This window comes from Opisthorchis viverrini, assembly GCF_000715545.1.
Source record: "Opisthorchis viverrini unplaced genomic scaffold opera_v5_75, whole genome shotgun sequence".
NCBI lineage: Eukaryota > Metazoa > Platyhelminthes > Trematoda > Opisthorchiida > Opisthorchiidae > Opisthorchis > Opisthorchis viverrini.
Window position 1 is genome coordinate 1,141,940 of NW_008751732.1, and position 13,664 is coordinate 1,155,603.

The 13,664-nt window shown below is 44.5% G+C and overlaps 2 protein-coding genes across 2 annotated transcripts in view; one reads left to right on the forward strand and one right to left on the reverse strand.

Annotated features, from left to right (window-relative positions):
- T265_04550 (hypothetical protein) overlaps positions 1-13,664 on the reverse strand; it is a gene marked incomplete at both ends in the record, with an annotated part of 58,480 nt that overhangs the window by 16,127 nt on the left and 28,689 nt on the right. The window contains 3 exons of the mRNA XM_009169314.1: positions 3,191-3,603; positions 8,487-8,581; positions 9,584-10,127. Coding sequence (XP_009167578.1) covers positions 3,191-3,603; positions 8,487-8,581; positions 9,584-10,127 — 1,052 coding nt within the window. The remainder of the gene's footprint in view (positions 1-3,190; positions 3,604-8,486; positions 8,582-9,583; positions 10,128-13,664) is intronic.
- Positions 4,245-4,517, forward strand: T265_04551 (hypothetical protein; the record flags this gene model as incomplete). Its single annotated transcript, XM_009169315.1, has 1 exon — positions 4,245-4,517. One exon carries the CDS (start codon positions 4,245-4,247, stop codon positions 4,515-4,517), a length of 273 nt encoding a protein of 90 aa, XP_009167579.1.

Here is a 13,664-nt window from a genome sequence, read left to right on the forward strand (position 1 = left end):
CAACCGCGACGCTGGACAGACAGGATCCGCAAGCCAGTGAGGCCAATGCAAGTGAACCCCCGGCTTCGAAGCTACGTCAACAAACTTCAAGGGGGAGGTGTTAGGCAGGAATCCACGCGGATCCCACTATACCGCACGTTTTTAGGCGCTGCTACGGCCGAGAAGCCTGGCTCGCTCGAGGTCGGCCCAAAATTCGGGACGCTTGCCGGTCCGGCATCAGGACGAGATCTGATTGGTCAACAATCTGGACCCAACAGCCAATCATGACCCAGTATTGGCCAAATGCCGGTTGCCAATGGAGCTCCAGAACGCGTCAGAAATTCCAGAAAAGTTATAGCCGCTTACGCTATATATACGAAGCGCTGTACAACTGTTCCTGATTTCGTTTTGGGCGTTAATAGACCTTGTGCACCTTTGGTGTTTGTCTTGACGTGAACGCTAGCTTGAGAGGCTCAGACCGAGAACTAAGCTGAGGAAAATACCGTTACAACAGAAAGTTTATTGTCAGCTAATAGTTGAACAGCGTTCGCCTCAAGATTTCGTCAATTACAGAACCGGAGAGGAATGGAGAGATGGAGTATCCGTGTTGGACATCAATTTTTGTACGGGAGGTCTTGGAGAACTGTACGTATGCTATCCCGTGCCTGCAAGTCTGAGGACACGAAAACATTATACTGATAAACTTGTGGGGCATCCCTTAATGAGCAAACCTGTTAGGGAGGACAGACCCCAGTGTGTAAAATGCGCCACGAAAACCCAAAAAATACTGAAATTATGGGTCGTTCATACATGTGACTTTGTTCTTGAGTCTGAGGGAGTGCGACGACTTGGTCAAAGCAAAACATATTAGCCCACTTAATGCTCTTAAGACGGTGTTTCACATGCCACCACAAGGCGAAGAAGCGCAAGAGACCCCAAGAGTCTTGTTACAAATGGAGTCGGACTGATCTACTTGTGTTGACCAGACTTAGCGCGGACCGCGCCTTGAAAAGGGGCACTATTAACGATTCTCCCCAGTTGTCAGGGCCAGTCTATTTTTCTGAGATGCAGGAAAAGATACCAAACAAAATCTGACTGAAGACTTTATCCCCATCCTTGGACAGTGCAGATGAGGGGTCATCTAGACTAAGTGCTCGGTTGTTTTTTGGAGAAGATATGCAACCATAGACCTCAGACGCCGTAAGGAGTTCCAGGGTTAGACACTTCCAGTGGATAGCAGCAAGCTGTCATAGAACTTGTACTTCAAAGTACTCAACTCAGTTGTCGATCCGTCAGTCTTTCATCAAGATGGCCGTGCTGTTCTGATCGCTCACCAGCGGTTTACCTGGATAGGTTACACGGATCAAAAAGAATCGTCTTCCTTAGTGTCGAAGCGTTTAGAATTACCAAGCTCGGAAACCGATAATTAGCCGGGTCAAATAAGACGAAATCCTTTTCATGAAATGCCACATCAAGGGGGAGAAAACGTCTCCTGCATGACTGAATCGTCTATTGACTTCACCCATTGACAGCTGACAACCCACTGATCCGTCAGCGTCGGACCAAAAATGTTGAAGCTTAAATTCTCCTAAAACGGCACGAACATGGACGTTTCATCACACTGTTCGGCCCAAAGGGAAATAATTAGCAAAAGCGTCATGAAAGTGGTGCAAAATATACACATTCTGATGAATGGAGTCTTAACTGGTATGAACTCCAGGGAATAGCACCTAAAGAACTAGTCAGGTTTTTGCTCTAAATGGCAAGAAGTGACCTGCAATATACACGGTGGAAGGCGTTAGAGAGCGGTGTGATGTGTGAATGTCTTTTTAAACCAATCGGAGCTAACGATATCATTACATAGCCACTTATACCGTGTAGAGCACAATATAGCCGACCACAAAATAAAGCGTGGAAGTGTAAGTGGCGTCCGAACACCATATAACAAACAAAATGAACAGTGACCACAAGAGCGTGCAGCCACCACCATTTGTCATCCTGGACAAGCTTATTCCAAGGAATCCTAGCCATATTCGCGTATTCAGCTGAGTAGTCTTACGATTGACTGGAAAGAAAATATACAAAAATTCCGGTTGACCGGACACTGAATTGAAAAATAGACCGAATACCCCGGGTATCCTCAACGTTAGATGCCTAGCAAAAGCAAGATGAGTTACGTTTTGGATTACATATCACGTAAGAGAAAACACGTTAAAGAATCGCCTGGTGCATATCCCAAAAGCGTTCACTGTGGGTAAACATGAATGTATTTTACATAGAAACAAGACCTGGCCTACTTAGGATGAAACCAACGTAAACCACAGAGTTTAGGTCTTGCATATTCAAGCCGAGCCTAACTCGGCGTTGGCGAACAAGTGCCAAGCTGAATTCCACGCGAGAGTTGAAACCATTCAGTTTAGCAATCCTAGACCGACAAACACGTTCAACTTGATGTGAACCAAACTGCGATCACATACATGAGTATAGCGCATGCTATCCAATTAACACTAAAAACAGTCATTCCAACCGTTTTTGATGTTTAAACATGCACTTTTTATACGCATTGTGATAAGGAGGAATTAGATTAACCACAGCGTTCACTCCTGGTTTAGATGGATGGAACGGTTTGCAAACCACATAACGTTGAATCTTTTCACCTCAATAATGGCAAGACAGTCGAAATGTTTGACCGCAGGAATCACTTCGCTGTCGCGATGGAAGATGACTTACAACACACCGGTATACAGGGTGGTTGTGTAGGATTACGGTTGCATGAGACAGCACTTGTCTCATGCACTCACTTGTCGTCAATCCGCTAAGTAGTAACATGGAGGATGAATGGCCAAAGTGTACCTTAAGAAGTGCTGAAAAGACAATTGGCGGTAGAAATCACCAGTGTGTCTAAAATGAAAACCAGTTTAAAGTAAAAGAGGGAAAGTACTAAAGTGAGACAACTTCAGTATCCCAATGAACAAAACAGGTGCCCCAATCGCACAGAAGGTAGAGAAAAAGCTATCAGCAGACGTTTGAACCCTTTACATTATTGCGTGGATTTACATTTCTCATAGAAGAAATCACGCTAAGCCTGAGCTGAATCAAATACATCGGAAAGCAATGCTCCACTGCTGCCTCCCCCCCCCTCGAGCGCTGGACTATGCTCGTGATGCATAAAGCAAACAAAACAACACAATTAGCCCAATGATTTAATTACCTGTTCTGCTAAGAAAACCACGGAGTTTTGCTCAGCCCAGGGCACCGGCCCAGATTTGTGCAGCCCAGAGTCTTTGTCCGTCGAACTTTTTGAGGGAGTGGGTAGAGACCAATAGCAGCGAAAAATTTCACCCAGAACAGGATTGTAAGGTTTTTTGGCCAAGGACGAACGTCTGCCGGCATGAAACGCGGACAGGTACCAACGCAGACAAGCGACCATTCGTTCCTTGGCTGTGGGTGCATCCGGAATGGCTGCCCACAAGTCGGCATGGGCCAGGAAATCGGCATACATCTCCAAAGTGGAACGCCGTTCCAGGATGAAGGTGGGAAGAGTGATTCGCGTCAAATCCATACCAATCCTGAGTTGGGATAGTAGGTGTGTGATGACAGATCCCTGTGACTGGACTGAACCCACTGAGGGATAGAACAGGAAGCTGTCAGGCGGCAACGGTGTAACAATAGGCAAAAGAAAACTATCACGAGAAAGTGCATCGTACGCGTTGACCTCAGAACAGTGAATGAAGAGTAGCATTTCTTAAGTAGTTGATTACGGGAGCGTCTACTGTGAGTTAGCGGGATCTTTAGACCTGGTCTACTTACCACCGATTTGTGGAAAATTACAGTGGGTAGATGTATCAATATTGCTGGGTTTGTTCGATTGTTTTACAAAGATAAAAAACGCCATCCCATGACTTAGCAGGGGGATATCCTGAGGCGGCCATTAATTCACCGACATCTTGATAACGAATGCGTGGATAACCACAGGGTACAATCGTTTACGCCATTCCGCATTCTAAGTGACCATACGGTGTTATTTTCAGTAATGTCACATGAAGTGGACATATTGGATTCCTGGATCGGGTGTTCCTGCCTCAAGTGTTAGAATTTTGGAGATCAGCATCGCGAGATCATGAGAAGAACGAAGCTGATAGAGCTGACGGGATCAATGAGTTAATGGATTGTCTACTCAAGGCCTCCACGGGCCTGACGGAGAGAACGGTTGTTACCCCCCCCCCCTTTCGAAATCCCGCCTTAGAGACAATTATCGCATATCAATGCGCTATTTGGAGAAACCAACAGACATGATGTGGAGTCCGTTGGGCAATGATGCGAACGAAAGAGCCCTGGAATTTCGTCTAGCTGGAGAGACCGTAGATGAGGACATTCTCCGGAATCCGCCGGGACCAGTACTCATAACTCCTGGTGAACCGAATAGCGAGAACGATGCTCCTTTCACCACAACACTTAGAGGACAGACCGAACGGGCTATCCCAAATGCGAGTCGAAAGAAAAAAACGGAATTATCAACCAACGATTCAACGGGATAAGAATCAACCGGCTGAGATGAGGACTCCTTTAAGACCACTGAATACAGCGGAAAGTGATCCATTTGCTTGAGACCCTTGAAAGTCGGAAAGCCATTGCAACTGTTGACAAATGTTTTGATAGTACTCACAGGCATATCGACACGGAATACTTTGTAACATTAGAAATTATCAACTATGGCTGTGGAGGAGGTGAAAATCCGTTTTTCCGTGCTAAGGGTAGTCAACGACGTGATTCCCCGGGTTCGTCAAATAATATCCAGAGTTGCTCAGGTAAGCATTGTGCGTCGACAGTTATACGCTAATAGACAAAATAGAAAAGTGCGCGATATTGTAGGACACTAGCTAAAACAGGCGTCGCGTGCAGCCTGGTATGCATGGGCTTAGTGAAGCTTGGCGGAAACCTGAACTAAATGACCGGAATAATGACAGGGATCCCCTGCATAGACGCGAGAGAGACAGATACAGGAGTAATAAACATGGGGGCGCACGTAACTGGTGGGAATTGAAATTCTCCGCTAGTGTTCTTATCTTTCGATGTAGCGTATGAAAGCGGCATTTTAATAGTATATAACTATCAACTCGACCTCATGGGAGAGTTACGCATGCACGTTCTGGCCAGCTGTACTGTTATCGCTGCCGCCAACACCCCGAAGACGCACGGCAATAAGGCGCAGAGCCTACCAAGGCAGATGGACGCACGAGAAAGTCTACAATATGACCAGTGGAAGATTATATATACATACATATATATATATATATATATATATATATAATCTTCCACTGGTCATATTGTAGACTTTCTCGTGCGTCCATCTGCCTTGGTAGGCTCTGCGCCTTATTGCCAAAAGTTTCTGTCCTAAAAGGCATAAAGTCAGGGCCACAAGTTCATTTAATGAAAACCGAAATTCATGTACGCGGCGGTAATAACGGGCGCACCTCTGTAAGCAACAGAGCCTAATAAATCCTCTAGTATAACAACCGGTGACCCTCAATTCATTCATTCCGTGTAATGTAGGTATGAAAGTGCTGACAGCGGTTATACCCTTCATGGGACTGCGCCTTCGCCCGTGAAATTTTATTCCAAAAAGTGCAGTGGATAATTCGCCATTTATCTAAAATTGAAACTTTGTGTTCACGATGCCTATCGGCAATCGCGTTTAGTAACGCCATGACGGAATTTAGGTAAGGGCTGGAACTCTGCCATCTGAAAAACACACAAGTAATAGTCTTAGAGAACTCTCACCGGAGGACCAGTGCTTCAACTGAAAAATGACGTAAAGGCCTTTGTGGCGCACACTTGGTTAAATATCATATGTAAAAAGTTTATTTGGATTCTGGTTAGAACCTTAGTTCACGAACAGAAAGATCGACTTAAAACCGTATAATTTGAAATCTATGAGGCACAGTGGCTATTGCATATGTAAGCAAATACCACGGCACAAGTTATACCTTTACATCCAGGTTTAAGCGTGGTTTACTTTGTCCGTTCTTCCCATACTAGTGTAGCATCCTGTGTGACTCGCCTACACGGAATGACGACGATGCCCCACATTGTCTTATTTAGGAAGTGAAAAAAAATAGAAAAGCAATAATGAATGATGGACTCCCCAGATCGCAGCGGTTGGGATTACGCAAGGAAAGAGGGCCCTAAGAATACTTGTCCAGCTGCTGAAACTGCTGGTTTGAAAAAAGTTATAACAACCCACACATGAGAACGTGTGAATCTAATTAGCTTGGCAACGAATTACTAGTCGCTTAACAAGGACAGAAACCGAATTAGGAAGAATGAATCGAGAACATGGGAGACTGAGTTTGGACAAGATAAAGGAGATTCCACTTTTTTGAAGGTATCGGGTAAATTATAAACTAACCTAGTTGTAATGAAACTTCAGAGAGAGCGCAGACGACCAAGGCTACTGGCATTGTGAAGTTACATTAATCAAAAGTTCCTTTCCAGTCTTCTGGCAGCAACAATCAAGACAAATCTGTGTTCACTTCATCAATGGTGTCAAACTTGAGGTGGCTTAAGTAATAAATAACAAAAATAAACAGGTGCAAAACAATACCGCAATAGGTTTAAAACGTATGTTTCCTCTAGCACCTTTCAATTTTGTTGTCTCCGCAAAATTGGTCAACAGGTACCCAGTGGGTAGACTCCGCTCCCCCCTCGACGTATTTTGTTACTCGGAAATATGCGCAAAAGACTTAAGCTAGGTGATAAACCTCAAATCACTCAAACGGAATTTTTATTTTCACACCGCTCTGCAGATATCAGGTGATCACCGAGCGATAACTTGGTGTGGGATTTAAAGTAAACCCTTGGAGTGGAGTCGCTTTACTGAACTGTCTTCCAGCAAACACTTTTAAAAGTTGTTTCCTTCTAAAGCAAAGAGGAGGTCAACAATAGATGACCAAAAACCTTCAGTCCTCTAAGCCGATTTGGTTTGTGAAGGACAGCGACATTGTTACCTCCGTAGGTAATGTAGGTGAATCCTATGGAAGCTGATCTGGGTGGTCGGCGCGGAGTGAAGTCGTAATCGACGTCAGTATATTGGTGCTAAAACACCAATGATTCACCACCGTAAAACGACACATTACCTGAAAGCTTTATCCTGAGAAAAATGGAAAAGGGATTGTGGCCTTGTACTAGACACCTATACCCCGAGGGATTGGTCCTGGCGATCAAGACAGAAACTGATAACAAAGACGCGATTAACATCAGTAGGTAGCAGCCATACATTGAACTCCTCAAACTAAGCACATGAAGGAATCACGCGAATTTGTTGACATCGACCCACATGAGCCATAGTTCTGAGAAAACAGTTATCAACGGTCTGGAGAAGTCCCTGTTCCACTGTTCGCGGTGAGCATGTTTCATAAGTGTACGACAAAAACCTCGCACCGAGGTTCAGGGATACGTCTACTGATTGTCATGACTGTTCCAGATTAGCAGGCGAAACCCAAGTCTTAGAAATTCATGCATGGTTCTTATCAGCTACACCATAACATCTCAAAACCTCGAGTACCTCACACTAGGTTGCCTGTAGCAGCAGAGCTGTGCCACCGATAAGCGAAACCTCAGAAAAGAGAACGATTCTCTTCAAAAAAAACCAATGGGGACGCTGACTGAGTGCACGAGTTCGGATGAACTTCACGACTGTTTCGCAAACCAACAGGCATCTAAATACCTCTTGCATATTGCTGGATCTCAAAGGGTACAGTGGATTAACATGGTACAGGGTGAAAAAAGGATGACGTTTAGCTGGTTCCGGGCAGGCTTGCCTCACGCCAAATATATTTCATTCACCAACAAAGTCTGCAGTTTGAATAGGCATGTCGCAGTTCATTGAAATCTGCATTAGTTGTTCCCTAAGTGATACGAACGGATACTACAACATGAAAAACAAATTGGGGAACCAACCCCAGGGGCGATCCTCCAAGGCTATCAGATACTGGTCGTTGGCTTGTTCGCTGAGCTGGGCAACTTGATTGAAAACGTCTTATCACCAATCGAGGTGACATCATCAGTGCGTTATTGTGGAGCTTAGTAGTGCGTAGCGGTGGGTTGGTGGTTGTGCTATCAGACACTCGACAACTAAACTTGGTTCCACAACACAAACGCACACACGTTATAGGGTAAGGTGGCAGTAACTTATGTCTGCCCATTTCGAAAGATTGATATCACTCTAGACTGGCAGCGCGTTTGGAAATGAGTGCAGCGTTCGGCGACCTGGATTCGCAGCCTAAGCGCGCACGGGGTGGGCCGTAAAGATGGGAGAGCGTACATGATTCACATCGAGGTCAAAATCACAGCCCAATGATGAGCCAAACTTGAGTGCAGTGTTTTCCCCCTTAGGTAGACTGACTAGAACAACTGTTTCATTGAAGAAGGAGGACTGTTCAATCGAGTGATGACACACAAGTGTTTTTAGCTCTATGGAACCGATTAAAGAAGTTGGGATAACTTACGGTCTGTTTCACGATCGTCATCATATAGTTCGTCAAAGTGTTCATCCGCCGGAGAAAAATCCTGCTGGTTATTGACGGACATTTGCACTGCTGTGCTGTTTGAGTAATGCCAAAAAAGTGGAATGGATCGTGTAAGAACAAAACGCTAAGAGAAGCGTCCAACAGTGCAAACCGACAGAGAACGTAGATAGCCAAGGCACACTAGGTGCAAGAAGTGCGTCAACACTTGGATAGGCCCAACACCAAGAAGCCCAACCAGAACCTCAAGTTCATTACCATCTCATAACAAATTGTTTTTAAGTGTCAGCAAGATGTACGGAAAAAGGTAGAGTTCGGTTGCACAACCCATGAGGAAAAACGTCCTAGTTATCAATCAAATCCGTGTCCATATTTTGTGGTGTTCTAAAGTCCTGGTGTCCAAGATATGAGGAATGCGGAGAGGTAATTCGTTTCAGTTTGATCAAGTGAAAAACAACACAGCCTCACGCTGAAAAGCAAACCAGCTAATGATCCAAAGAACAAACCTGAATAATCCTTTGAAGAATTTCCAGTGGCAGCCAAAGTACGATGCAACGAACCGTGGCGTATTCTCAAAGCAGTAAACCAAACTAAGGATTGTCCATACCGGACCTTAGAGACATTATTCACTTTCCGCCACATGCAAATAATTGAATTTTGATGATAGAACATACGACGTTTCACATATGATCAGCTAACTTACGCCTCTGAACAAACTGATACTGTCGAGAAAGCCAATGATCCAGTTTGCATTTATGCGAACCCAACTGCCGCGGTAGAAGCAACCGCCCAATTATTACAGGGGGTATCTTCAGTGCAGTGAGCTAGAGGTGTGAGCGAGTCCTGAGTGTGCTCCTCCAACAATATGCAAAAAAATCGTCTCCAATCAACAATTCGCTTTTGAATATCGTAACAGATGGCGAGGACTACACTGACAAACATCTAGCGCGATTTCGCCCTTTTAAACGACGGTTATTGTAGAACACAGGATCCCTGAGTCCTCAACTTTGTACTTCCGGAGTACCTACAGAAACAACTTGAAAAGTCTACTAATGGATGGTTATCCGAAAAGAGCTTACTTGTTCTTCCCTAGAAAAGGAGAGTTAACACCTGAACAGAGAATCTCCTGGGTGTCGTAAAATTCATCCTCGTCATCCTCGGCAGAGTATCCGGATCCGTCATCTGACAGGGAGTACGAGAAGGCAGGCATTGAAATAGAATGAGACTCTTCATACAAAGCTGAAGCGGTTGATGTAGGCAGTTTACTGGCACTCAGTGCTAGAAAGTTGGGAGCACAGCCATTATATTCGGAAAGAACTGATTCTGTTGATAAATGAGGTACTGGTTGATTATCTTCAGGCACGGCGACTGTTGTAAGGGAGGCGGGCCTCTCTGAATCAGATACTCGGTTTGGACTCTGACGTGTTTCTTCGGAACTGTTGCGAACGACGAAAGACGGGGTGGATTCAGCTGACAAGCCGTGACCTACGGAATCTCCAGCCCCTTGCCCACTACGATCCATTGCGGTTGCCGCGCTTTGGGAATGCAGGAGAGCCGCAGGGCTTTTAGGCCAACTTCCTGGCTTAAAGCTGCCGAACTCGTTGACTTCATAACCGACTTCAACTAGAAAAATAAAAGTAAGGAGTATTTGGAGAAATGAGAAGCGAAGACGACATTGTGGTAGTGAAACTCGTTAACGCCTCAGTAACAAACTACGAACTGGTTATATACGGATAGATGCTCATAAGAGAGGACGGAAAAAAGCTGTGGAACGATAACGCATTAAAACAAGTCAAGTACTTGAGGTTCCATTATTATGTTTGTTCCATTTTAGGGAAATACCCAGGCAAAAATGCTTCACAACGGCTTTGTATTTCAGCGGCCTAATGCTTTTAATGAATCTGGAATCTGTTAAGCGTGTATATTTATTGAATGAGTTACACACTGAACATATTCCGGTACGGACACCAAAATATGAGAAATCACCTAGTTCACAAAAACTGGTTAAGCATGACTGATGATGAGGGTACTTGAATAAATTAAAGTAGGCCATTCACCTGCTGAATAAATGCAGGGTGCCGCAGTTGGTTGTGGACATGACGATAGGGAAATGCAGTTTCTACTGAAAAACCCTAGCACTTATCCAAAAGTCAATGACCTGACCACAGACGAAAAGATTCCGGTTACTGAGACGCGGGGTACAAGAAAAGATATGTGCGGAATTGCACGCTCAGGTGCCAAGTGAAATGACGTTGAACAAGGGACTATGCTTTTTGCTGCTGTTGTTAAGCTTCCATCAGCCTTCAGTGTAACACTGCCGAGAAGAGAGATGTGTCTGTATTATGGCAGTGGGTGAGTGGTCATTTATTTTCAGAAACGAGATTTTCCCAACATCAGAAGACGGATGGAACCTGACCAACGTCATCACTGTCTGAACCAATTGAGGGTGGCAAACCTGTGGAAGTGCATTTTCAAGTCTGGTTGCGAACATTTCAACAAATCAGAATTCTGAAACCGGATTTTAGGGTCACATAAACCTGGCAACATCTACCACGTTCAATCTAAGAAAAACCCAGGCAGGAGAGAAGTAAAGTTTTTTTGCATACAACGCTTTCATCGGTATATACGCTTGATTAATTAACCTTATCACTGGCCATCACTGCCAACTGAACAAAAGGCAATGAATTGGATCATACCTACAAAAACGCTGGCTGAAAATGGAGCTGTGAACAAAGATAGTGTGCCACCCTTAGAATAGCTTTGAATGTTTGTCAGGATGAAACCAATGGCGCAACGAGAGTCAGTAACGAAAACGAAACGTCTCGTATGTTTTTGCTTCAACTTATACGTACGATCCGGAAATATTCATATCTTGCCCCTAGGATCTATAGTCCGAGACCAAAAATAATGACTCCGCTCTGTTCTCATTGCTACTGGAATTTAGCTCTGTCCGAGGAGAGAGAAGAAACTCACAACTGGAAACATACGGACTGTGGGCAGTGTGAAGCTTCGAAGTAAGTCAACACTTGAGACAAAACACTGTAAAATCTCATAAGTAAACTATTCAGCGTAATCTGAATGTGTGCGGTTGACCGTTAGTGGTGGACCTATCTGTGAACCCGTAAACATCAATGGAAAATTTTGTGCATATGAGGGTAAACAGGGCGTTCGTGTAATAATTTTGGCTGTCAGCCGGCTGTGGACTTTACGCGACCTACCTATTGCTATCTTGTCGCATCAGGCAACGCACAGCTTTAGTTCACAGTTCTACTTGTACACTGAAATCAAAAGCGTTTACTTTGTAGCGATGGCCCCCGGGATCGTAAAAAACCCAACCCAAACAATGGGAATTGAAATGCAGTCGATATGCTCTTGCAAAACAAGGTAGATACACAATTATTGGAATTGCGTAGTTGATCAGTTAGCATGTTTCGTTTTATCTCATACTCCGGATCAATACCATTGATGGACAGTGCGATACTTCGGCGAATGGTGCTCTAGGCGCGCCCAGAGCTAATTTACTGAGAGTTGACTATACTAGTTGTCTAACCTGTTGTTACCGAGACTTAGCTGGTATTCAAACAAATATCCCGTTTTGTACAATTCTCTTTATAATACTGTGCAGCAGCTGCGGTTGTACGGTATTATATAATGAAAGGTACAGCTGATTTTTAGTTGAGTCTCTCGTTAGCCACATCTTAATGTGAAAATGTGTGCATCACTCTACTTAATATTTGCTGTTCAACTAAAAAATGAGATTGATGGAAACTCGGAGACTATGTCCATCTAATAAGTCCCACGAAAGGCGAAACCGACAGTAAACTATCCAAAGTTTTCAGCGACCTTATCAGTAGGGCCATATGTAGGAAAATTCCTCTATATTTAAAACATCGTTGAAGCCGGGAGCGAGGTCATCTTCGTGCAGTACATCTAGTCGGGAAATGTTAAGGGCGGGATTGAATTGAGTTTGCCATCAGAACAAGTAAAACAGAGCCCCGTGTGGCTCGTTAATGATGCCTCTGGTTCGAGTTTGTAGTTATTTTTTATCCGTCTGGTCTGAACTGGCTGTTTACATCTGACACTCCGTTCAGCGTGACTGACGATTTCGATTGACTGAACCGTACCCAAGCATGAAACGTGCGTTCTCCATGAGAGATACTGAGCTCGGTTAGGATGTAAGTACACACTCGCCCTATCTGAGGAGAAGGCCACGCAATTTCGCCAGCTGGCTATGAGCTGCATACCCCCTCAGCTATGCCCATCATGGGAACGGGATAAGCGTGAGCACCAAAAGAGGCGGGTGCACAAATGCTCGGTGTGTAAATTGGATCAGTCGAGGTTTCCAGTTCGGTATAGTGGAACACTGATCTAATAAGTCCATCCAATAAAAAAGCCTTGTGACGACCTAATCATAGATGAAGTCAAGTGCTAACCACCAACCGTTCTTGTATTGGCTGACGATACAGAGAAGGAAGAGTAAACTCATGCCTCTAAAGTGAAAAAAAAAACATTTAGAAACATATGCGACTGGCCATTGTATAAGCACTGAAACTGTTCACGAAATAGTGGCTGTATTCGACTGACGTTGCTACATATGCTGCAGAACAGCATCCAGTTCCCGGGTGGATTGACCGGTGTCAGTGATTACTGATTACGCGTATATCGATAAACGTTTGACGCCATCTGTACAGAACAGTACACGAGACTTGACCAAACTCAATACCAAACAGCTGTTTGACATGACACGGTTCCTTCGTGATCCACTAACCACCCCACGTCACCATCGATGCAGAAAACAGAAGAACAGGAGTTCTGATTCCTTACCCTCACGCTCGATGGTCCTGATCGAACATCACTGGCGTTCGGTGCGTCAACAATCACAGCTCCAATCCTTGGTTGCACATCCAACTGACACAAGTTATCTCAACAACATAAAGAGAGAGGGATCAGCACAAGGTTCAATCGCTACAATTTGTTTCCAACACAGAGCACAGCTCAATAAAACTTACTGCACCAGTAATTTACTATCACAAGAAGCGGGGAGTACTGTCAGTAACAGGCAGATGCGACATCCAGGAAACAAAATATCAACGTGTGGCCAATGGTCGGTATAGGCCGGTACCTATCAATATCCTAAACCTTTTCCCAAATCAGAGACTC